We start from the raw sequence: 25,383 nt of genomic DNA, 5'->3' as shown, positions 1-25,383 counted from the left end.
GCAGCTGATGGAGTTAAAATCTAGGATTGTTTCTAATGAATCTGAGATGGCCTCAAATCAAAGGCGAGTGGACTCCCATGAGGCACAGCTGGTCGATGGCAAATGTAATTTGAGAATCCCCAGCGGAAGGGGAGAACGCTGCAGCGTTATTAGCACTGGGGTCACCCATACAGACTCCAAACGTGGAAGAGGTGTGGCAGTGCAGAAGGGGCACCCGGCCGGCCCTACTGTGGCTGATCTACAGTGAGGGTTGGCCGGGAAATCAGTTCCGGGCCAGGAAGGGAAGAGCAAGGCTGGTCCCAAAGGGAGCGTGAACGCGAGTGCTGTGGCTGTTGGCGACGTCCTGAGAGCGATTCAGGCTACACCGGAATCACGGAGCGAGGTGAAGACAGAGGGCTCTCCTAACCCGGAGCTAGTTGCAAGGGACAGGGGACCTGTTGATACGGAAGGTACGCCCGGCTTTTCCCCCGTGTATGTGACTTTAACTGTGATGGATGCTGGGGGGGTAGAGAGCTTGAGGAAACCCGATGGAGATATAGCGATTAAGACCCCCCTAGTTGACCCACGGGATACAATTAGGGAAATAGGGGGAGGGAACATAACATCTACCCCAACACAGTCATCTCAGATACAACTGTATGGAACTGACCAATGTTACCAATCCCAGCCCCAGCCCAAACCAGCCCTTAAAATCAGTGGAACCAATATTGGTGATATGGAGCCTGAAAAAGAGCCTAGTGACTTTTTTTCTCTATCAGACGGGGGTGAGTGGTCGGATGACATCTCATCTACGACGGATGAGAGCTGCAGTGATCAGGGACACGATCCTGGCTCTAAATTAAAAACCATTCAAAGAAAAAGAAGAAAAGACAGGGCGCAAAGGATCTAGCCTGGGACTACACTCCCATGAATCAGCTCACCAATCCCTCTCACATCTCACACCCCGATCCGCATAGCTCAGAGCATCCAGGATCAACTGCCCCAACACTAGATGCTATTTTCCAGGCCATCTCGATGCACCGGGAAGAAACGCGCCAAGATGGGCGCAAGGCTCAAGCTGCCATGCGTAAGGTGCAAGGGGTTGTCCGAAGGCGAACTAAGACATGTAGCGCATTTGGGGAACGGCTGATGGAGTTAGAATCTAGGATTGTTTCTAATGAATCTGAGATGGCCTCAAATTGGACTCCCAGGAGGCACAGCTGGTCGATGGCAAATGTAATTTGAGAATCCCCAGCGGAAGAACAATTTACGTGTGCTGGTGGTTCCCAAAGGGGTCGAGGGGCGGGGGTGTTCTCTCATATGTGGTGGATTTACTTCGAGACTCTTTGCCAGAACTTACTGAGTGGAATTGGGCCTTGGAAGTGCAACGCGCTCACCGCGTCCCCTTTGCTCGAAAACAACCAGCAAAGGCTAGGGCTTTTCCCCATGCCATCTTGGTGTACATTGGTTATTTCTTACTGCGCCAAGCGGTTTTTGAGCAGGCTAGACCGGAATCAAAGAGAACTAGGAATGAGATCTCCTACTTTGTTCGCCCAGATTTTTGTCACTCCACCGTCGAAAGGCGGTGGTGGTTGCGCCAGCTAATCAAGCCATTCCAAGATAATAAAGCGCAGGCCTATTTGAATAATCCAGCTCAGCTTAAAGTGATCTGAGGAGGGCAAACCAAATTATTCTTGTCTGAAATAAAGGCTAGAGAATATCTGGATGGTCTGTCTGGCTAGGTTTAGACTCAGATTCATGTAAAACACTAAGCATTGTAAGGAGAATATAATTATTACAAGGGGGAGAGTTAATCTAATACAAAGGGATAAGGTAGCACTGAATACTCGTAGGTTTTTTTGCGTTTGGTGTGTTTTTGGAATAATTGGTATGTTTGAAAGGTGTCTAAGGGGGAAATGGGGGAAAAGAAGGAAAACGGAAGAAAAAAAAGGAAAAAAGAAATACTTCGAAATTAAATACACCTTTAAAGAGCAACCAAGTGAGGTGGAAATTTATGAGCCGCATCTACTAAGAGACTCTAGATTGAGTCTGTACGCCTCAGTAGGGGAGGTGGGTGTGTTGGGGTGGTAGGAGGGGGGAGGTGTTGTGGAGGAGGGGGTAAAAAGCAAGATAAAAAGAGCTTTTCTAGATTTAGTAATGAAATAAAGAAGCAGTCAAAAGAAATTAATGAAAGACAGAAGGCAAGTTATATTGTGGAGGGGCATGGGGGGCATCAGGTTATTAATAAAAGGATTCCTGGAGCTTGGAACTAAATCTCAATGGGGAAGATAACGATTTGTTCATGGAATGTGGCGGGGTTGAACGATAGGGCTAAGAGTGTTCACTATGCTGAAATAATTAGGCTTAACTCTATGGATGTAGTCTGTTTACAGGAGACACACATTCCTTGGGAGAAAAGAGAATTACTAAAGGTCGGTGGCTATAACACTCTTGCCTGTACAGCTCAGACTTCTAATATCCGCAGGGTGGCCATCCTATAAAATATCATTAGGATTAGCCAAGCGCAAGGCAGTGGATACTTTGGGGAGGTGGGTCATAGTAGAACTTATATCCAGAATTACGATATGCTCGGTTTGTGGGTCAAATCAAGATGACCCTCAAATATTTGAGGATCTTGAAATGAAGCTTGCCACCTGGCCACATTCCCTAATTTTCTGAGGAGATCTAAACATCTCCCTAGATATAGATTCTGGGAAACAAAGGCAGGGTGGATATTCTGGTCAGAAGCCTAAAGTTTACAGGGCCCTAAGCTATCTTAAAAGTAGCCATGGCCTGGGGATATCTGGGATTTAAAAAATCCGTCCAACCCTGACTACACATACTTCTCCTTCCCGCATAATAAATATGTCAGGATTGATTATTTCCTTGGAACAAGAGATTTGCTAGCACAGACTGAGATTATGAAGCTCCCTAAATTAATATCGGATCATAACCCTCTGATTTTAGAAATAGAATCAACCAACTTTACAACACGTCGCACTAAGTGGACATTTGATAGAAAGCTCATTGTGAATAAAGATTATATTGAATTTATTAAGGATTGGGCACAGAAATATTTCAATATGAATCGCTTCATCGCGGACAGGGGGTTGTCTGGGACTGTTCTAAGGCCACTCTCAGAGGAGAAACCATTAGCTATACGGTCAGAGCAAAGAAGGAGCAGGAAAATAAAAATCAGCAAATTTTATGGGAGCTGGCTATAGCCGAAGAAGAACATGTTTTAGCAATAATGCAGGGACAAAATGGGGTCCACATTCTGCACCGAATAATTGCTTTAAAAATAGAACTTTAGCTGAAGCATTTCAATCACGTCCGAATGGTTCATATGAAAACATAGAGATGGTAGGCAAGAGGTTAGCCCTACCTACCTGGTAAAAGATCTCTCTTAATGCAATACCCTCTATTAAAATAGATGGACAAGAATATACAGATCCGGAGGATATCATTAAAGAGTTTCAACAGTATTATCAAATTTTGTACCAAGATGATATCAAGAAGGACACGGCTGAAGTTAGACAAGCCCTAATAGAATTGACTGCAGGCACTGAACCTGGAGGGGGTTTGGATTGGCTAATAAGAGATGAACTAGAAAAAGAAATTACTATAGAAGAAGTTCATTTAGCCCTGTTAGGTATGGCTTCGGGGAAAGCCGCAGGACCCGACAAAATCCCGCTAGAGATTTATAAAATCTTAGGACCAATAATAATACCTCTCTTATTGGACCTGTTCAAGAGAGGGCAATTTAGTGGAACCCCCCACAGAGTCTTGGAAAGAGACTGACATAATAATATTTCCTAAGAAAGGTAAGCCGGTGGACAACCCATCTTCATATCGACCAATCTCCCTGTTTAATTCAGACTCGAAATTATACTGCAAAATCCTGGCTAACTGGTTCGCGAGGGTCATTGAACGTCTGGTCTCCCCCTGGCAACATGGTTTTATCCCGGGCAAGGGAACAACCGACCATACCCGTAGAGTTATCTCGCTTTTTGATATCATGTCAGGGACGGAGTCCAGATGGCTATGATTCTCCTCGATGCTGAGATAGCTTTTGATCAGGTGTCCCTGAAGTTTTTATGGGAGATACTTGAAATAAATAAGTTTGGGCCCCAACTTATAAAAACAATCAGAGCCATGTACTCTCAACCAAGGGCCCGATTGCAACTTTTGGGTAAGGAGTCCAATATTATTAATATATCAAGAGGGACAAGGCAGGGCTGTCCCTGTTCTCCGATTTTATTCGCTCTATATGTCAATACCTTGGTTGTTAAACTCCTACATAAATATAAATATCAAGCCAATTGTTACTGGGGGTTATGAGACCAAAGTATTGGCTTATGCCAATGACGTGGCGGTATTAAAACCGAACCCAGCTGAGGCCATTTTATAAATAAATAAAATATCTGAGCGCTTTGGGCTTTTCTCTGGGTTTTCTCGGGGTTTGCTTTGAACAAGGGGAAAACTATTATTCTCTGTACAGATAATATCAAATATAATGACCCAAGGAAAGCAGACACCGCTACCTATTTGGGGGTCTGTATAAGCGCTAAAATAGAGGAAATTAACAAATGAAATTTCAAACCCTTGATTAAAACTATGGGGAATGATCTAAGGAGAATTAACTGCTTACATTTGTCTATCATTAGGAGGGGCAAATTTGTAAAAATACCATGCTTCCAAAGCTACTGTACTTGTTTTGGGCTGTACCTCTGGCTATAGAAGGTAGTATTTTGAAAACATTAGAATCATTATTTTCCAATTGTATATGGCAATAGGGGACAATTAGGAGATCAATGAAATATTACCTCTACCACAAGACAGGGGTGGTTTAACAATTCCTAATATCACTTTATATTATTGGCAGCCCTTCTCCATCAAATGGCTTCTTTGTTTATCATAGGGAATGATAGTGGAACAGAGCAAGGTTTAAAAATACCTACTCTATATGAACTCTCTATTGGGAAGAAAGCTCCAGGGCTCTCATTGAAACAATTCGAGCCAAGCTATTATAAAAAGGTTAAATTTAAGGTAATCCGTAGTTAATGGAAAATTTGGAAGCTGGTCTCCAGTTTTATGGCAATCCTGAAGTTTAATAGATATACTCCCCTGTAGCATTCATCACTATCATCATCCCAGGTTAATGATGATATGGGAAAGAAATGGGAAAGGATGGGCGTAAGAACAATGGGGGATTTTTCTGGGGGAGAACAAGATTTCTATTCGTCTGTGCTACAAAAGGTTTTTGATTGCCCTATTAATCAGTATTTTAAATTTGCTCAGATCAAAAACGTCCTTGCCTTAAAAACCCCTAAGATCAAACTTAATAAGATAACACTTTTAGATTCCATATCTAGGAAATCCATTAGAATTAGGAATTTGTATAGCCAGCTCCTTAATAAGATCCCAGATGATTTGAAAAACAGGAATCATCTTGGGCATTGATGCTCGCTAATCCTGATGTTGATATTTATATGAGCCTTTCTTTAACATCTAACATACTTTTATCCTCAAGCTTAAAAGCTCAATTTAACCTATATTTTACACCAGCTAAATTGTTTACATGGGGGAAATGGGTAGATGATTACTGTCCTAGATGTGGGCTAGGGCCAGCTATCCTGATTCATATGTTTTACGATTGTGACAAATTAACTTTGCTAAAAAAAAGGACTATCAGGGTACTGGGAAGAAGTATTTTGACATAGAGTAGATTTATCCCCTACTTTGCTGATTCTTGGTTATGATGGTTCATTGGGGCTAAGCGTAGAGGAGGAATTTTGTCTTTCTCTGGGGACAGCAGTATACAGGATATTACTTGCAGCAAGATGGAAAGATACTGAACCCCCAAGTTTCCACATGTGGCTCGCCAGGCTCCTGGGAATCTATAATAAAGAAAAGGCTATCTATGCCAGTAGGGGTAGACGGGCTAGTTCCGGGGCCAGAAGACTTGGTCATTTATTGCCACCTGGACAAGAAACATAAGGGGGGCATAATAAGGAATTAACTGAAATAATGGTCAGCACTATTGGGTATAGGCTCCAATGAACTGATCTGCTTGTAAATATTTCCAAAAAGTACTGTGCATTTGTGGCTAAACTACCCGTTTATTGGATCTAGCTATTTTCAATATTTGATGTACTATATTATTCATAAGATTCCTTCTTTTTATATTACTACTGCCCTTTATTGTTAACTTTCTACGTAATTTATTGCTGGTTTTGTCACTGTTTGCTATTTCATATATATGTATATTTTGGAACTGCTTCATAAAACAAATATAAAAAAGAAGACGATCTACACACTATATTGGCTGCGATGCAGAAGAGGTTACAAAGAAGTCGGACCACCATTGATAGTAAATTGGACACATTGGCTCAACGCATGAATCGAATTACAGAACGCAAGGACAGGCAAGCGGAGAGGCAAGAAATGAAGAAACGAAGGGTCACAGAACTGGAAGAAGCCCAGACAGAGTGGAATACTGAACAAAAGCAGACGGGTAAGCTGCTGCTCACTCTACAAGATAAGGCTGAAGACCTTGAAGCTTGCTCCCTTAGAAGCAACATTAGAATTGCAGGACTTCCGGAGTCTACACATGTGACCAACATGGAACTCTTTGTGGAGAAACTACTGGAGACGCTATTCGGCCGCGACACTTTCTCATCAATGTTTATACTAGAGCGAGCACACCAATCTCTTGGCCAGAGACCTCCCCCTGGAGTACCACCGAGGCAGATCATTGCCAAACTATTAAATTACAGAGACCAAGATGCGGCACTGAAAGTGGATCAAGAGAAACAATCTTTGCAATATGAAGGATCAACGAAATCACTCTACCCGGATTTCACGCCTCGTGTGCAGAAGGCATGCAGGCAGTTTGCACCGTTGAAGAAGCAGCTACGAGAACAAAATCTGGACTATGCCATGATATATATCCGGCGAGACTACGCGTTAATCGACAGGGTCGCTCTCGCATCTTTGCAGACCCTAAAACTTTGCAAAAAGCCCTGAAGGAATGGGCTAGAGACAGAACCCAACAAAGGTACCCGTCAGACGAAGAGGGAGCTGTCGGACGAAATTTGGAGGAACAGGACTGACTGAGGTTTCCCCTTAAACAGCAGATAAGAATTTTGCTAGGGGGGAGGTGGGAAGTGTAATTAAGAAAAGGAAGGGATACATATTGTGACACTGGTACAAGGCAGCGGTTAAGGGTTTATGGTAGCCATAAAGACAGCATGCTGCAGTATGGCCAAGCATAACCACTAGCGCGGCATGCAATGAGCTGACTTCCACGTCAATGAGTTCTTTGGGTACATATGAGGATGCTGAACTAATAGCACAATGCACACTGCACACCGGATGGCGAATGGAATAGGGGTAACACCTGTTGGGTGATGGAAAGGGCAGAGCTTGGGCAACATCTGCACCAGTGTGTGTACCACTACTTGAAATTGGGTTGTTTATGTTTAATGTTCGATGAAGTACATTTTGGTTTGATATAGCACTGCTGCAGGAATCGCACTTGCCGGTACATAGTGGTGTGTTTAACTACAGAGTAATGCAGGGTAAGGTTCATGCAACAGGGTGCACGACACATGCCCGGGGGGTGATCACTTGGGTCAACCCGAATGCAGGGTTGGAACTGGAACCCCTGGACATGGACCCAGAGGGAAGATACACTATATCGCGGTGCACCGGGAATGGGCTGGATCTGATCATAGTTAATATCTATGGGCTGAATTTTGACAACCCTAAGCTCTAGGTAGTCGTCCTGGAGAAGAAGAGCCACTATGGAGGCTCCCTCTAACTGTGGGGAGGGGATTTCAATTGTGTATTGTGTAAAGGGACGAAACACGTAGGATGTTGCACATTTGGCTGTTGCCCATTTTGGAATTGACCACCTGTAATACTATGAAATTAAAGATTAAAAGAAGATGAAAAATATTATGTTTCTGTAATTGACTTTAGTGGTGTATGGTTATTAAATGTTTACTACTGTCAACTGATTTGAACATTAGATGTTGTAAATTATAGGGATTCTTCAAATGTTTTAGAATCTTATTGTGCTCCTCAAACCTGTTGAATTTTGGGATATTCACACTACTCAGCTCAATATAACTTACATACTAGAAATGACTATGGGCTAGCTTCCAGGAACTTGCACACACAGACCTTTTCAGTGGTATGGGAAATATTACCCCCCACATGCATCATCCCGGCCGTTTGCGAATTCCAAATTGCGAAAAATAGCGAATCGCAATTTGGAATTCGCAAAACGGGATGCATGAATATTTTCTAATAATATTAGCGGATCGGTAAAAATCGCATTTTTTACCGATTCGCAAATATTATGCGAATTCTAATTTGCTAATTCGCATTTCCCATTGATTCCTATGGGCCAAAAGGCCCATAGGAATCAATGGAAATTGCGAATTTGCAAATTAGAATTCGTATAATGTTCATGCATTCCATGGGTGCAGGGGGGGTCCACAGGACCCCCCCCTGCACCCCTGAAATGTATTTTTAAGTGGATGTTTCACACACACATGTCCTAAGGACATGTGTGTCTGTAACATGCAAGTTTAAAAAATGCATTTTTTTGTTTTTTTTAAAATTTTCGCAATTTAACACGAGGGTCAACCTCGTGTTAATTTGCACTTCCAATTTCCAAATTCGCAATTTTTAAAAAAATGATGCATTGCATTTAAGGAATCGCACAAATGCGATTCCTTAAATGCATTCGCATTTTTTAGAAATGCAAAAAAATGCGAATTGTGCAAAAAAGTTTGATGCATCCCAAAAAAAGATTTTGCATTCGCAAACGGCCGATTTTTCCGAATCGCACCGTTTGCGAATGCAAAAAACGTTGATGCATGTGGGCGTTAAAGTTTTTATCAGGGGGATTTCTATGTCCAAGCACTCTGGGGTTCTTAAGGCGCTTAGGAAATGACTAAAGGTGCTAGAGCAAGGGTTTCTCTCTGGCGCTGATGGGCATGATCCGGAGGAATTCCAGGAACTGCTAAAGGAGTATCATGACACGATTGACTCAGAACTAAAACACCTTGTCAAATATGCAACAGCTCTTACCTATGGAGAAGGCGAGAGACTAGGCTCGGTTCTGGTCTCTCTGTTAAAAACACACAGGGACACAGTGGGGGTGGCGGTAATTAATTATGAGCAGGGAGCGCCCATTACAGACTCTACAGAAATAAGTGACATACATCTCCCTAAGTCCTACTCATCGCACAGCACTACCATAATTTCTACTGTGCCTATCACACCACACACCCTTATTTCCTCACCTCTAGCCTTCCCACACGCCCCCTCTGCCCCACCACTTCTCCCTTACTCCACATTCATACCTCCTCTTACCCTCGAATTAACACACCCATCCTCACTACCCACTCCACTCCCAGCATCTCCAATAAAAAACTCTGTTCCAATCTCCCCCATACCCTTACATTCGCTCAGCCCGTGTTCCCACCCTCTCCCTCTCCCCTCACTACGAATCTCATCATCCCACTTATAGCACACATCATTACCCCCTCACGTCCCTTCTCTACTCCCCCTCTATTGATTAACGCACTGAAAAACTGCCATACAATGAACCAGATTATGTTTCCCACCAATACCCCACACATGGACCAACTAATTTCATTCTATACTATTTGTTAACTCCAACACCTGACCCTAGACTTGATGAGATATTACTATCTCTACAACAAGTCAAAGAGGACCTCTAAACTCTTCATGACCTGATTCTGCAACAACCCAAGTCCACACGCTTCGAAGTAGAATCTATGACTTACTGCCACACCAACCACTCTAATCTCACACATCAGCTATGTGCAAGCTCCCCGAAACAGGAGCTTCCTAGATGGAGAACAGTACCTTACCCCAATGCCTCATCCTGTCTGGTCAGATGGAGTAACTCTCTATAATCTAAAGATCTAACTTCCCTACTCCATTCTTACAAGCACCAGGCTCCACCCCTTAATATTGCGCACATGAACAGTACACATAAATTGTCCTTAATCCAATCCATCCCTTCCAATGCCTCTAAAACTACAAGATACATTTCTAGAGGTATGGTTGAAAACAACCTAATGCATGTACCCATCATACATGAACGCAACACTATTTCTACCAAAGACCGGATAAAATGTATTCTGCTAAACTGTAGGTTGGCCGCAAGCCATGCTGCCGATATAGCTGACCTCATACTTACTAATGAGCCTGACCTTCTAATTTTAACTGAAACATGGCTAAATCATCCTTGACATACTAGTACCCTCAAAATATCACAAGACTAGATAGAATTGATAGGCCAGGTGGCGGTATTGCTTGCATACATCGGAACAGCATCTCTGTGAACCGCTCCAACTCCCCGGTTCTTTCTTCCTGTGAATACCTATGCTCAGACATCACCAATAATAACAAACCAATATGTTCACTACATTCATTTTACCACCCACCAGGGAATAACCTCACCTTCATTGGAAACTTCATGGATATCCTAACCACAAATGTTGGACAACAAAACATTCAAATATTCCTGGGAGACTTTAACTTCCACTGGAATGGCCCTGAAGACCCAGAGGTCAATAGCCTCAAAGCTTTCGTATCCAACCTTTACCAGTCCCAAATCTGTGACAGCCCCACCCATGAAAAAGGCTCAACCATCAAATTAGTAATTTCCAAAGCGGGCTCTACCCAACTTGAATCGATCCTCCCCTGTGACTGGTCTGACCATCACATCATCACTTTCCATGTCAATGAATCAGTTAGACTACTCTCTGTCCAACCCAAGAGAATGAAAATCTAGAAGAGTAATCTAAAAAACAGTGGCCCAGATTTACTTGCAACTTCTAGTCCTAACATCATGCTGCCACCGGAAGGGTTACATGAGATAAATGATCTGACTAATTATTACTTCCACTCTATGAACATTTTATTAGACAATCTAGCTCCCCTACAACTGAAAAGAGTCACCACAAAAGACTATAAACCCTGGTATGATGGTAGGCTAAATGAAGACAGAAGATCACTAAGAGTAATTGAACGACAATGAAGATCAGCACCATCCTCTGACCACCTCAAGTTACTAATAAGCACAAGAAACTCCTATTACAGAAAGATTAGTCGATCAAAAGCAGACTTCTTCAGTAAACAATTAGACTAAGCCAAGAATCATCCCAAAAGGCTATTCGAACTAATCAAATCTCAATCTAAGGGTGTCTCTCACTCCCCCCAAGTTAATCCTGACACACTGCCCAATTGCGAGGAATTTGCCTCCCTTTTCACAAGGAAGACAGAAAACATAAAGACAGACTTGCTTAACGACCTATTATCCCATACTGACCCTCACATAATCTCCTCACTGACCCCGTGTGTGACCCCTCTTAGTGGCTCTGCAAAGTTCTACCTCAACAACAAGGCATCCTGGGCCTCTCTTAACACCTACAGCGAAGATACTATCCTATAAACGCTACGGCCCTGAATCCCTCCAATCACTTCACAGACCCTATCCCAGCAAACCACCTAATGCTAGTGCCTCTTTGGACTAGTATTATAAACACCTCTCTATTGCAAGGAACCATCCCAGACATCCTCAAAGCAGGTCAAGTATCTCCCATCTTAAAGAAGCCATCGGCAGACCCGTTGGACCTGAATACTTATTGCTCAATATCCAATATCACCCTACCACGAGTCATTCCGGCTTGACCACTGCGCACTGTTTCTAAGGTTGGTTACCACACAATTTACATCATGTTAAAAGAACAATTTAAACTGAATACATTTACATAACTCTTGTAATGCACTCAAAAATATAAACTCACCATATTTAAAAGCTTCTACTCGGCTTTTTACTTTTGTTCACATAAGTTCAAAATGATTCACCACTAAAACAATATATAAATATACAAATCATTTGTTCAACGGTTCGAAAATTATTCCAACTTTTCGATGTGTGCCCAAAGCATTTCGAGCCGAACAAGCCGTTCTTTGGGGGCCTTGGATCTACAAAATAACATAATTCTGTTTTAGAACATCATGAAAACTTACAAGAACAACTTGCTCAAGAAACATGAACTGCATTTAACAAATACATGACTGCATCTGTTTAGTGCAAGAAGATACATATGAAAATACATATGGAAGCATGTTTCATTATAACCCAGTCTTAACGAATGTACACAATGCCAACATCGTTTAAAAACAAAAAGTTTAAAAGAAGTGTTTGAACAAAAAAATGAAAAGGTGCATGTGAAAATCATCACTATCTCCTTCCTGACCCCTACACCACTTTGTGAACAACTCACAAAAAACTTCTGGTAGCTACTCACATGGCAATTAATGAAGCTTGACTCAATTTCACTCTGAAGAAACCAAAAACAGAGATCATTGAGTTTTTTTAACATAGATATCCCTTTATGTTTTCTACCAGAGTCTGCGGGTAACCACACATACCTTCCCAAAGCTCCTAAGACGTCTCTTGCACCACGTCCAATGTTCTGTTGCTACGAGGATTCTATCTGCAAAAATTAGTGAATGTGCACTGAGTTAACTCAACCGGCTCAGCTCCCACCAGTCAAAAACGCTCAGAATTTCCTGGTCCGTTCTTACCTTCTACATGCCTATGCCCAAGTATCCAAAGAAATCTAGCGGACGTTAACGGTGAATCAGTGTGACGGCTTTAGTCAGTGGACATAGGTTTTAAACGCGCTCCACCCAGAAACACTAGCAAGCTTTACATGGAAACAAATGCCGGCCTCAGACTCGTGTATTTCGGCTGCCATCTTGGAATATCTAATGAAACCTTAAAACGACCTGAAAACACTTGTAGTATGTGAAAACAAACAGCAGACGCACGTATATCGTCCACCATCATGTAGTGTCAAACCATGCAAAGACTTAACTTTCCACGTTCTGAAGCTAAAACGGGTGACCTCACTGCTCTGAAACATCTCTGATCACCTCAACCACCTTGTTCTATTTCTGTCATCTAAAAATGATTGAGTACAAACAAACGTGTTCAAAAAATAAAATAGGTGGCAAATGATAAAAAATAAATAAAATAAATAAAATTGGTGAACAAATGAAAATAACCAGGGTCACATATAATTTTCCGGTTGCATGTACATATGACATTGTTGCAGTGCCGCAGACATCACTAGAAAGCATGATTATTCATAAAAAACATGCATAATGAATTTTCTCTATAAACCCTTTGGATCCTGAGATTCCAATCTTTTAATCCAGTACGTTTCCCTTTGAAGCAGGGATCTGGTCAGATCCATGCCTGGAAATTGTTAAACTCTCTTTATCACCGAGAACTGCAATTGGGCTATGCTATGTCTGGCATCCATCCAGTGTACAGCTAAACTGCTATTTTTATTTTGATTCCTGATGGTACTTTTGTGTTCAGATATTCGAATTTTTAACTTATGCTCAGTTTTGCCTACAAATAGCTTTCCGCACAGGCATTTTATGTAATAAATAAATTAATAGACTCCCCTGTTTGTGAATTATACAGCCTCGCTCCTTAGATTACATTGTTACAATGTAAGCAATTTGTACACTTTTTCATTCCTTTGTAATATTTCATCTGTTTTTGTCTTGGGGAAGTCATTAAAATGTTTTAAGATTCCTTGAACGAGTGAAAGCAAACAATGGTTTGTGTCTGAAAATATCCTGAAAGTCTGTTTCGTTTTGAAGTAGCTCTCAACACTGATTGATAATATTCTTGATTTTCTGGGAACTTGTTGAAATTTTTGAGACAAAAACTTGTCCCTCTGTTTTTTTCTTGGGTTATTGTTTCAACAACTCACCACGATCAAATTTTGAGATGCAGTCTTTAGCGTTCTCCAGAGTTTCTTTTGGGTAACCCCTCTCCAGATATTTCTGTTTTTGAAAGTGCAAATGTTTATCAAGGTCGTGTGGTTCTGAACATATCCTTTTAATATGCAAAAACTGTGAGAAGGGTAAATTAATCTTAAGATTTTGCAGATGAAAACTTTGGAATAGCACTGCATTATTTACATCTGTCTCCTTCCTCTTACAAGAGTTTTGAACAAAGGGTTAGGTTTCGTCCCAACATATGATACCATCTTTTAGAATGCGAAGTAGTACTATTTAAGTTCATGAGGGTGCTGAGATTGAGACATTTTTTCACCAATGTATTCCCTAGTAGACCGGATAGAGTGGAAACAGAATATTGGGAGTTTCGATCGAAATCAACATTTCAAGCCCCAGTATCTCATAAGGTCCTAGATTAGTTTGAGAATTTAGTCCAAAAAGATTTTCAAAAGATGAACATGCGAAAATCTAGGAAGAAAAATATCTCTATTCAAGACAGAATAACACTTTAAACAATACAGAACAACAATAATTTATTAATTCATAAGGGAGGTGCAATAGTGGTCATGGATAAATCATTCTACATTAACAAAGTCAATTAACACGTTGTGGATCCACTCACATATCTTCCATTGGAGAAATACCCCACTAGCCAACTGAGCAAAACTCTTCAAATCATCCTTGAGCATGCTCAGGAGATGGAATTCATCTCAGCTTCAACAAAATAGTATATGACAGTCGAATACCCCACGAGACCATGACTCTATACGCTCCCTAAGATACATATAAATCTCCACAATCCACAGATGAGCCCGATTGTAACCGGATGTGGGACCATTTTTGAACCTTTGGGCCGATAAATACATTATTTCCTTCAACCTTTTATCCAGCAATGGACTTCGTACGTTAAGGATGCAAAAGATTTTCTATTGAAATGAGAGTCTGTCGAATTGGAAAGCAACACGATTCTGTGTACAATAGATGTAACATCTTTGTATACATCCATCCCACACAGAGCTGGCATGGAAGCTGTGGCAAGGGCATTGTTGAGTCAGCTTACCGTGAGAGCGGTTAAAGTTTTTCTAACTGAAATCTTTCATGTTTGCCTCTACCACAGTTATTTTCAATGGGACGCACACTTCTTCTTACAGCAGACTGGTACTTCTATGGGGTTTGCAGGGGCACCTGCATACGCCAATACTTTCATGGCTAAATTTGAATCAGATTTCATTTTCAGTGATTGTGAATGGAATGGCAGGACCACACACTGTTATACTGCAGGTACATTGATGATATCTTTTTGTTCTGAGCGAATAGTAGAGAAAAATTAGAACGAAAAAATGAGGAATTAAATGGATATGACGTATCAAATTCAGTTCACACATACAATCAGTGAAGCAAAGATATCATTTTTGGATGTTGCTATCACTCTTGAAGGATTGGAAATACATACTGAAATTTTCAGGAAGGAGACAGATGTAAATAATGCACTGCTATTCCAAAGTTTTCATCCGCAAAATCTTACGAATAATTGACCCTTCTCACAGTTTTTGCGTATTAAAAGGATATCTTCAGAACCACATCACATTGATAAACATTTGAACTTTCAACAACAGAAATATCTGGAGAGGGGTTACCTGAAAGAAACTTTGGAGAATGCTAAAGACGGCATCTCAAAATTGGATTGTGGTGAGTTGTTGAACAAAAACAAAAGCAAAAAACAGAGAGACATGTTTTTGTCTCAAAATTTTCAACAAGTTCCCAGAAAATCAAGAATATTATCAATCAGCATGGGAGCTACTTCAAAATGAAACAGACTTTCAGGATATTTTCAGACACAAACCGTTGTTGTCTTTCACTCGTTCAAGGAATCTTAAAGAAATTTTAATGACTTCCCCAAGACAAAAACAGATGAAAGATTAAAAAGGAAAGAAAAATTGTTCAAATTGCATACATTGTAACAATGTAATCTGTGGAGCGAGATTATCCACAAACAGGGGAGTCTAATAAATTGTTTCACAATTTGGACTGTAATTCCAATTACCTAATTTATTACATAAAATGCCCGTGCAGTAAGCTATATGTAGGCAAAACCGAGCGTAAGTTAAAAATTCGAATATCTGAACACAAAAGTACCATCAGGAATCAAAATAAAAACAGCAGTTTAGCTGTACACTGGATGGAGGCCAGACATAGCATAGCCCAAATGCAGTTCTCGGTGATAGAGAGAGTTTATCAATGTCCAGGCATGGATCTGACCAGATCCCTGCTTCAAAGGGAAACGTACTGGATTAAAAGATTGGAATCTCAGAATCCTAAGGGTTTAAATGAGAAAATCGATGATGCATGTTTTTTATGAATAATCATGCTTTCTAGTGATGTCTGTGGCACTGCAACAATGTCATATGTATATGCAACTGAAAATGATATGTGACCATGGTTATTTTCATTTGATCACAAATTTTATTTATTTTATTTATTTTTTATCATTTTTCCACCAATTTTATTTTTTGAGCACGATTTTTTGCACTCAATCATTTTTATATTGACAGAAATAGAACAAGGTGGTTGAGGTGATCAACGCTGTTTCAGAGCAGTGAGGTCACCCGTTTTGGCTTCAGAACATGGAAAGTTAAGTCTTTGCATGGTTTGACACTACATGATGGCAGCCGATATACATGCCGGTATTTGTTTTCACGTACATCAGGGGTTTTCAGGTGGTTTTAAGTTTTCGTTAGATATTCCAAGATGGCGGCCGAAATACGCGAGTCTGAGGCCGGCGTCTGTTTCCATGAAAAGCTTGCTTGTGTCCGGTTGGAGCGCGTTTAAAACCTATGGCGGCTGACAAAAGCCTTCACACTGATTCACCTTTAACATCCGCTAGGTATCTTTAGAGACTTAGACATGGGCGTGTAGAAGGTAAGAACGGACCGGGCAATTCTGAGTGTTTTTGACCAGTGGGAGCTGAGCCGGTTGAGTTAACTCAGTGCACCTTCACTATCTTTGCAGATAGAATCCTCGTAGCGACAGAACGTTGGACATGGTGCAAGAGATGTCTTAGGAGCTTTGGGGAGGTATGTGTGGTAACGCACAGAATGGTAGAAAGCATTAAGGGATATCTATGTTAAAAAACTCTCTGATCTCTGTTTTAGGTTTCTTCAGAGTGAAATTGAGCCAAGCTACATTAATCGCCATGTGAGTAGCTACCAGAATTTTTTTGTGAGTTGTTCATGAAGTGCTGTACGGGTCAGGAAGGAGATAGTGATGATTTTCACGTGCACCTTTTCGTTTTTTTGTTCAATCACTTCTTTTAAACTTTTTGTTTTTAAACCATGTTGGCATTGTGTACATTTGTTAAGAGTGGGTTATAATGAAACATGCTTTCATATGTATTTTCATATGTATCCTCTTGCACTAATCAGATGCAGTCATGTCTTTGTTAAATGCAATTCATGTTTCTTGAGCAAGTTGTTCTTGTAAATTTTCATGAAGTTCTAAAACAGATTTATGTTTTATGTATTTTGTTGATCCAAGGCCCCCGAAGAAGGGCCCGTTCAACCCGAAATGCATTGGGCACACATAGAAAAGTTGGAATAATTTTCGGACCATTGAACAAATTATGAGTATATTTATATATTGTTGTAGGGGTGAATCATTTTGAACTTATGTGAACAAAAGTAAAAAGCTGAAGTAGAAGCTTTTAAAGGCGTTGAGTTTATATTTTTGAGTGCTACGTGTAGCCCTAATATTTCTGAACAGATGCTCAGGGGTTTTGGTCCCAGTGGCAGATCTCATCCTCTGTTATCATACTGCTGTGGCAGACACGAACTATCTCTCAAGAGGTGAAGTCCTGTTAGCAGCTAGAGTGAAAATTAGCCACCACAGTGTAGGTATTTGGTTATGAGTGCCAGTAGCACATCAATAAATTACTCTAGAGAGGAATTGTAAGGACATTTACTTTCAAAACTGCATCTTCACTGTGACTTCCTGCTAGTTGCTTTTCTTATTCCTTCTCTTCTTAGTGATAATTAGCATTATCCCACATTAAAAGCATGACTTTCTGTGAGTAATTAGTCTCTCGGAAGGGGGAACTGGTGCCTGTCCTGTGTTTCCTCAGAGATATTCTATCTAGTTTAAGATATAACTATATCAGAACACTGGGTATGATACAAACGTATGTATATCAAAATCAATGTGTTACTCACTGTGTCTTTCATGAATGTTCTTTCCAGTGCTTTCCAGAGTTGCTCATCTGAATAGTTATTAAATGGGTCTAAGTTGTACCTGTTATGCAGAAATAAATGAAAAAGTTCCAAGAGCTGAGGATTCAGTGGAAGTATTATGCACTTTTCAGTATTAAACTAAAATAAGCAAACACTCTGTTTTAGTAACACTAAAATTACAAGCACAATAATAAACTGTTAACAAAAGAAGACAGATAAGAAGCAAGTATTGACAAATCCAATAGGAGTGTGTTTTTGTTAGGGAGAGAGTTTGGCAATAGTTGGGTGAAAGTGTGTTACCCCCAACTGGCATAGAAAGAAATTTGCACAATGAAAACAAATATTGTCCCTCAGCAATATGGCAGCTGAAAACAGCCCTTTCGCTGAACAGACTGCATTTACAGGGTTTAGAAGAGGATTGTGAAAAGGAGTCAAAAGATGATGTCTGCAGTGTACTTGGCGAACTTCAAAGGAACGCACAGCAAAATATTACATTACAGATAATTTTGATAAATGGTCCTTTGCTTTCTTCAGCATTAGGAAAGCCAATATGCACAGACATTCTCACTTTGTGAACTAAAAAGCTACTAATCACACTTCTTACAGTGAGCATAAAATCAAACAAATAAACAAGCAAATGCAGTTAGTGAAGAACTCTGGACCAAATGTACTAACGTATTTTCTTGTTGCAAAACCAGTAATTCAGTGAATTGCACGATTTACAAGCAAATGTGTTTTTTTTTAACGCACTAAACTATTTTAACAATGTGGTAACTTTATGAATCACTAAGGAATCGGTCTTTGGAAGGGACGTGTTTAGGGATTACCTTCTATACAGAGATTTTGTATATAATGTATTATTGTTTTGTGTTCTAAATGTGATCTCAAAACATTTATGTTTTACAGACACCGCAAAGGAGGTAGTAACCCATTCACAAACAGGTAGGGTTCTCCAGGGGACACATTCCACTTTATAAATGGAACAAAAACCCACGTTTTAGAAGTAGGCAGTAGTCCATGAGACCACTGTTGCTTACTCTTAAAAAAAGTAGTTTTATAAACATTTCTCCTTTTTTGTAAACGGTTATAATTTTTCCTTAATGAAAATGGGCCGCACCTTCTTCATATAAAAGCAAGCACAGTCATGGTGGTCTGTTGACCCCAGCTGGCCACCATCGCTGTAATGGCAGCAAATTGAAGTGGGTGCCAACTTTGCAACCTATCTCTTCATGAGGTAGGTCCAATTCTGAATCTCTGAGATTTTGGGGTATATTTACTAAGATTTTACACCATGTTTCCCTCACTAAGGAGACACAAATTGCCAGAAAACCTTTTTTCCTAATTTAGTTTCCAGTGCAAAACTTATTTTGCACCAGGAAATCACTTGAAAGTAATGCAAAGCAGCACATAGGGCTGTTTTGTATCACTTAGTGCCAAGGGGGTGTTCCAAGGGTTGTGAATGTGCATTTACATGCACCCACCTATGGTTTTTTATACAAATTCCTATTTGCTAATAAAAGTATACAGAGTTGTGCGTAAAAAAAACACGCCCAGTTCAAATAGGTGCTATCACAGAGAAATGCTTTTATTTTGCCTTTCTTTTCCGACTGTGCATGTGTGCTGCTCTGTAGAGAGCACACACAAGGCAGGAAAAGTTTTAAGCATAGTATTTTGTACTGGAAGAGAACCCGTCTAGTAAAAAAACTATACTAGACTGATGCAAACATCCTTGCAATATTGGGCAAAGGTGTGTGCATGGTGCGTTGCAGAAAATTTCTGCCCCATCGCTAGGGAGAGCAGAGGAGAGAGCCATACAGCCGTGGTGCGTCCATTGGGGCGTAGGGGCGTAGCCCCACTGCCTGGACACACCTCCGTGACAAGAGCAGCCAACTAACATAACACACAAATAGAAATAATTCAGACATCACAAATAATAAAGCGCCGCTGCCGCCGCAGCGCAGTGCTTCGGGACACACCCGAAGGAATAAGGAGTGCACAGGGGGTGGGGCTGGCTGGTCTGAGCGACAGTCTTCTGCAGCAGGCCAGCACCATCAGCAGTACTGCCTGCGCACGACGATTTTTGGCCTGTAACTTGGCCGAGCATGCGCTTTACTAACCTGACAGTCAAGTTCCCCTTTAGAGACGGACCAAGGGGCAGGGGGGTGCTCCTGTAGCCGGGCCCGGGGTTTCAAAGGCGCGCCAGGGCAAGTAGTCTGTGTGCCCCCCTAGCCAATCCTAGCGCTGCATGCAACGCCAGGATTGGCTGGCCCACCGCGCAGAAGGGCAGGCAATCCATTATTGGATGCCGCTCCGTCCATCATCCCCTTTTGTAACGCTCCGTCCATCATCCCCTTTTGTAGCGCGTGGGTGGTGGCACACTGGCTGAGCACTGCATATCATGGCCAATTACTGTGTGACTTCAGCATGTGAAGCCATGCAGTGATTGGCCATTCGGGACGCGCGCGCCGTGACGTTTTCTCACTAGTTAGTTGAGTTTCTAGTGTAGGGGGCGAGGGCTCTAGTCGCCGCCAGTCGCCACGTGCACAGCAAACGTTCGACAGGTGCAGTGCTGCTCTTCTCTAAGTTGACTCTGATGTGTGCAAATTGCAAAATGTATGAATTTTAAAACATATGCAGCGCAAGTGCTGGGTGCCGCTGTTGTGTTCAAGTCAAGTGTAATTTAATCGATTCAATCATGTGGGAGATCTATGGCCCCTCTGCCCCAGTGGCGTCACTAGGGGGTGCGGGCCGGGGGTGATCGAAATTCATGTATATTTTATCTCCCATTTTCTCGACGTGCCTCAGACTTTCAATCAGCCTCAGATGATTCATGTAGAAATGACTGCCCAGGGGTAAAAATGTCATATTCCAAAGAATGCTGTTTCTGGCCGTGACACATTCCCACCCTGCCAGAAAAAAAAAAAGAAGCTATTTCTTTCTTGATATTTGTGGTAAAAAAAAAAAGCAGAAGTTGATTAAAAGTAGAAGAGACACTTCAACAGAAAATGAAGTATAAACACACACACGTTCCCATTCTTCCTCCACCAAAGGCAGTGGCACGATGGGTATGAATATAAAAATGTATGTAATACCGCACCGGGTGTCACCCCATCATGGCACTGCACAGTGGATTGCAGCGGCAGCCTGAGCCTCAGCCTCGCCCTCACCTCTGCAGCTACTGCTAGTGCTTTTTTAGAGTGCAAGCCGCCGCAAGCGCACGCCACGGACGGGGTAGTAAAATATAGCAATTTTCTGGATTCGATTCAATGGGCCCCTCTGTGCAGTGGGACCAGTCCACTGCACCTGTTGCAACATTGGTAGCCACACCCCTGCTCGATACTAGACAACTACTGCCGACCTATGGGCATCACAGGAGAAGGGGCACAGCAGGCATGGTCACCTTGAGACAGCAAAGAAGAACAGGCACGGCACGGCAGCCCTTGCTAGGTCCACAGCAGGGCAGGGCCACAGGTGGTGCTCCGCTCCCTAGATGTCCCCGCCATGGTCTGTAATGTTGCTTGCTCTGTAATTTCCCAGGTTCTGATTCTACCTTCCTTCATAATCTCCGTTCCGCCTGGGTTGTCTCCACTGCTCACTTCTGGGTCTAATTTGAGTGTTGCAGATAGTGGAGGCTGCATAAGGAAACCCATACTGAAGTATACCATCTAGAAGGGAGTCCAGTGTACATAGGCGCCCAGTTCACCATCATCTTAAAACAGGGTGAAGATTTGTCATCGTCGAGACGGGGGACAATCGTTAAAATGTTCAAAAACCTGACTGCCTGGGGCGTGTCGGTGAACAGGATTCATTCAAGTGTCACCTATGCACAATTCGTGAAATCCTATGATACTGCGAAAAGAGTGTGATCAGATTGCTCAGGAAACCTACATCTCTAGGCCAGTGGGGGCTTTTCAGTAACTCCTCTTAGAGAGGTGTAGAAGTTGGGAGAGGCCCTGTAACCAGTAGAATAGACAGGGCGCCCTGGAACCTAGGGCGATCTAGGAAAATGTCCCCCTAACCTCCTTGCTGTTTGATAGGTAGTTATATACAGGAATATTCAGCAGGTCGCAGACCTCTAGGTCCGGTGCCGCAGCACCTTCTGCACCTCTGACAACCACGCCCCTACCTGAGTGTCGTAGGACCTCCACTGGAAATATAGATTGTCTACTAGTCGTTCTGAAATCAATAGCCTAAAAAACATTATTTTGCACTTAACAAAATTAGGGCACATCTATGTCCTGTGCATACAGCCAACTGTGACATCATTGGGAACCGAAGTAGGAGTCTTTTAGCAAAATGTAGAAAAGAATTTAGGTCATGCAAGTAAACTCTCCATTCTTGGCATAACTTACAAATACATGCTTGCAATAGAAAATTCCGGAACTTTTTTTTTAAGACAAGATTCGGTGTGCAGTTGCGCACCTGCTTACAAAATTAAAACACTTTGCAGTCTGTGCAGTGAGTGTGCACTGCAGCACGTCGCCACGCACGCTGGACTCGAATTAGCTGTTCTGATTTTAGATTTATTTAGTTACATTTTATTTTTTTGATGGCAACATGTACCATTGTAAAGCGCTCTGATACCGTTCGGTCTTGCAAGTGCTATATATAAAACTCAAACAATAAACTCACGAGGCATTTTCGCAAAGAGCAATGAATTGGTAGACGGCGCAGTGGGAAAGGGGGGAAGTTCTCGAAATTGGCATTGACACACTTGACACTGAGTGATACAGAAAACATGCACATTTCCTGCAAGGCCTGTGAGGGTTAGAAGAGGCAGTCGAGACAAGAGAGGAAGCTGTTATTAAAGTGCCCATGGGATGGCAGCTCACGCCACCTCAGAGCACCCCTGGGCAATGATGGCTGGCTACTTCATGGTTACAAATCCCAATGCCATCAGCACTTGGTGTGTGGAGGTGGGTTGAGAAGGGGTGTTGCAGAGAGGCAGGGAAGCTTCGATAGGGATTCTGTTGTGTATGCCCAGACCACGTGAAAGCTGCGGTGCTTGTACAACCCTGCAGGGTGTGTGCACTTGTCGTGCAATTGATTCAATGTGTGCTTCCTGGCAGCGCTGCATAGAGTGTCGGGGACGTGCGATTCGGGCAGGTCCTGGATGTGACTGCTCCTTCGTCCATCAGTCAAGTGTCAGGACAGCGAGAGGCGCTGCGTGGGCACTGGCAGGGGATTGAAAACGTAGCAGTTCAGAAGTAGTACCAGGACACGCTCTGACACATATGTGAGATTTATGAATGAACTCAATGAAGTTAGAAATGTGGCAGTGCAGGAACACAATCAGATTCAGATCGCAATAGCATTACTCCCAGACAGTCCCCAAGGCCGGCCCAAGAAGACAGACAGTCACACACACAGTGCTATAAAAAAGGAGAGCTTCAGCAGTCAGCTTTAAAGAGACATGTCAAGGAGCGATCTCTAATCATGATTTATTTCAGAGCTGGTGTTCGCTACATTACTTATGTGTGACTGCACGAAATGTTCCAAAAAAACAAGCTCTTTTGCTTTAGCTCTTTCTTAGAAAGTTTCCCACTGTTCTGTTAAACGTGGTACGGGTACAAGAAAAAAGGGAAGTCTAAAAACAACGATTGTCCATTTTAATTTCCATTGGAAACTGTTCTCTGATACTGAAAAAAACAACTTGGCAGAAGTTAGGATTTTACTCAGAAAGAATGCTATTACTTATGGTAAATCTGTTTAGTAGTTTAAAGAAATATTTGTTGAAATAAGTCCTTGATGTGGGTACATTCTTCAGAAAAGTTTATGCAGGCCTTCCTATGCAACACTGTGTGCTTTATGTCCCAGGGATGTGTGTTGGCCTATATATGGAGGTGCGTTGGCAGTCTGGCAGAGCTAGCCTATGTTTGTGGTCCCAGTAGTGAACAGGGCAGCAGGCGGCAGCGCAGAAGGGTAATGTGCCTGCTGCAAAGAACATGTACCTGATGCAGATCACAACATGCATATGATGTAAATAGGTCAGTGAGTCACTGCTTTTGTCAGAGAGATCCTTTTGTTACTAGCAGTTTGTAAGTTAAAATCCTAACTTACAACTGCGAGCTAATAACGGTCATCTAAGAGCTGCATGCAAACTGCAAGGAAAAAATTGGAGCGTTATGTTTTTTTCCCCACAGTCTTTGTTTGATTACCCTAGTGTTTCAAAAATAAATTGTTATCTTTTCATTTTCAGCACCTGGTAAAGCCTGACAACCTGAAACATTACCACATTTTGGGGCAATTTTTCAGCAAACAACAAGAGGACCCCAACCTCCTTTGCTGCTCTTTCACCCCGGCTACGACCCAGCAAACACCAGTGTTAAAGGTAAGGAAACTGATGCTATATTTTTTTACATGGGAGTTAGGGCTATGTATGGAGTTAGGGCTATGTATGTGGTCACTCTCCAGGCCCTCAAGCAGTGTCTGTTTCAGTGCCTCCAGCAACCACTATGGCACAGAGAGGCAGGAGGAAGTAAGGCTGTATTTTAAGCTGTCATTTTGTGGGAAGGGGAGCTGTTGGAGATGTATTACAATACTGCATTTATACTGAAATTTGATATTATTGCACTGCACCTTATACGTTGTACTTTGATTATTGACAGGTTTCTTTCATATATATATGTTGGTAAGGCCAGCAACACCATCATGAATACAGTACAAGAGCTTATTGCAAGGTCATTCCAGGCACGGCCACTTGAAACTACATTTAAGCAATTAGGACCTCATCAGCCTGAAATAAACCTACAGAAAACTTCCCAGGACAGAGGAAAAATGTCAAAACGTACATTCTCAAATGCCTGGTACACAAAAGCTGATTGGCTTACAGGGTGCCCTATAAGAAATTCTCTGTTCTGCTTCCCCTGCTTGCTTTTTGGAGGTGACTTGCCTTGGACACGGCAAGGTATCATAGACTTGAAGCATTTATCTGAAAAAATAAAGATGTATGCATTCACAAGAAATCATATGGAAAACCTGACAAGACTGGGAATGTTGGGGGAAGACGCACCAATTGAGCAGCAGATAAATGATGCATATCGCAAAACCATACAAACACACAATGAAGCAGTTGATAAGAACAGACAAATTCTATCCAAGATCATTGATTGCATTCGTTTCTGTGGTGCTTTTGAACTGGCATTTGCGAGGCCATGATGAATCAGAAACTTCCTCAAAACCTGGGATCTTCCGAGGCCTAGTGGATTTAATGGCAACCATAGACAAGGATTTGGAAACACATTTAGCACGTGCTACAGTCTTTAAGGGCACCTCTAAAACAATACAAAATGAACTCCTTGAG

At 41.9% G+C, this 25,383-nt stretch overlaps 1 protein-coding gene across 2 annotated transcripts in view; it reads right to left on the bottom strand.

The window, feature by feature from the left end:
- Positions 1-25,383, bottom strand: part of ABCC12 (ATP binding cassette subfamily C member 12) — a 1,077,363-nt gene that overhangs the window by 79,147 nt on the left and 972,833 nt on the right. For both annotated transcript variants that reach the window (XM_078670535.1, XM_078670536.1), the window contains one exon: positions 18,063-18,141. In XM_078670535.1, the coding sequence (XP_078526661.1) occupies positions 18,063-18,141 (79 nt within the window). The remainder of the gene's footprint in view (positions 1-18,062; positions 18,142-25,383) is intronic.

This window comes from Lissotriton helveticus, chromosome 12, assembly GCF_964261635.1.
Source record: "Lissotriton helveticus chromosome 12, aLisHel1.1, whole genome shotgun sequence".
NCBI lineage: Eukaryota > Metazoa > Chordata > Amphibia > Caudata > Salamandridae > Lissotriton > Lissotriton helveticus.
The sequence above is the reverse complement of the archived record's forward strand: the minus strand, read 5'-3'. Positions and strand labels throughout refer to the sequence as shown.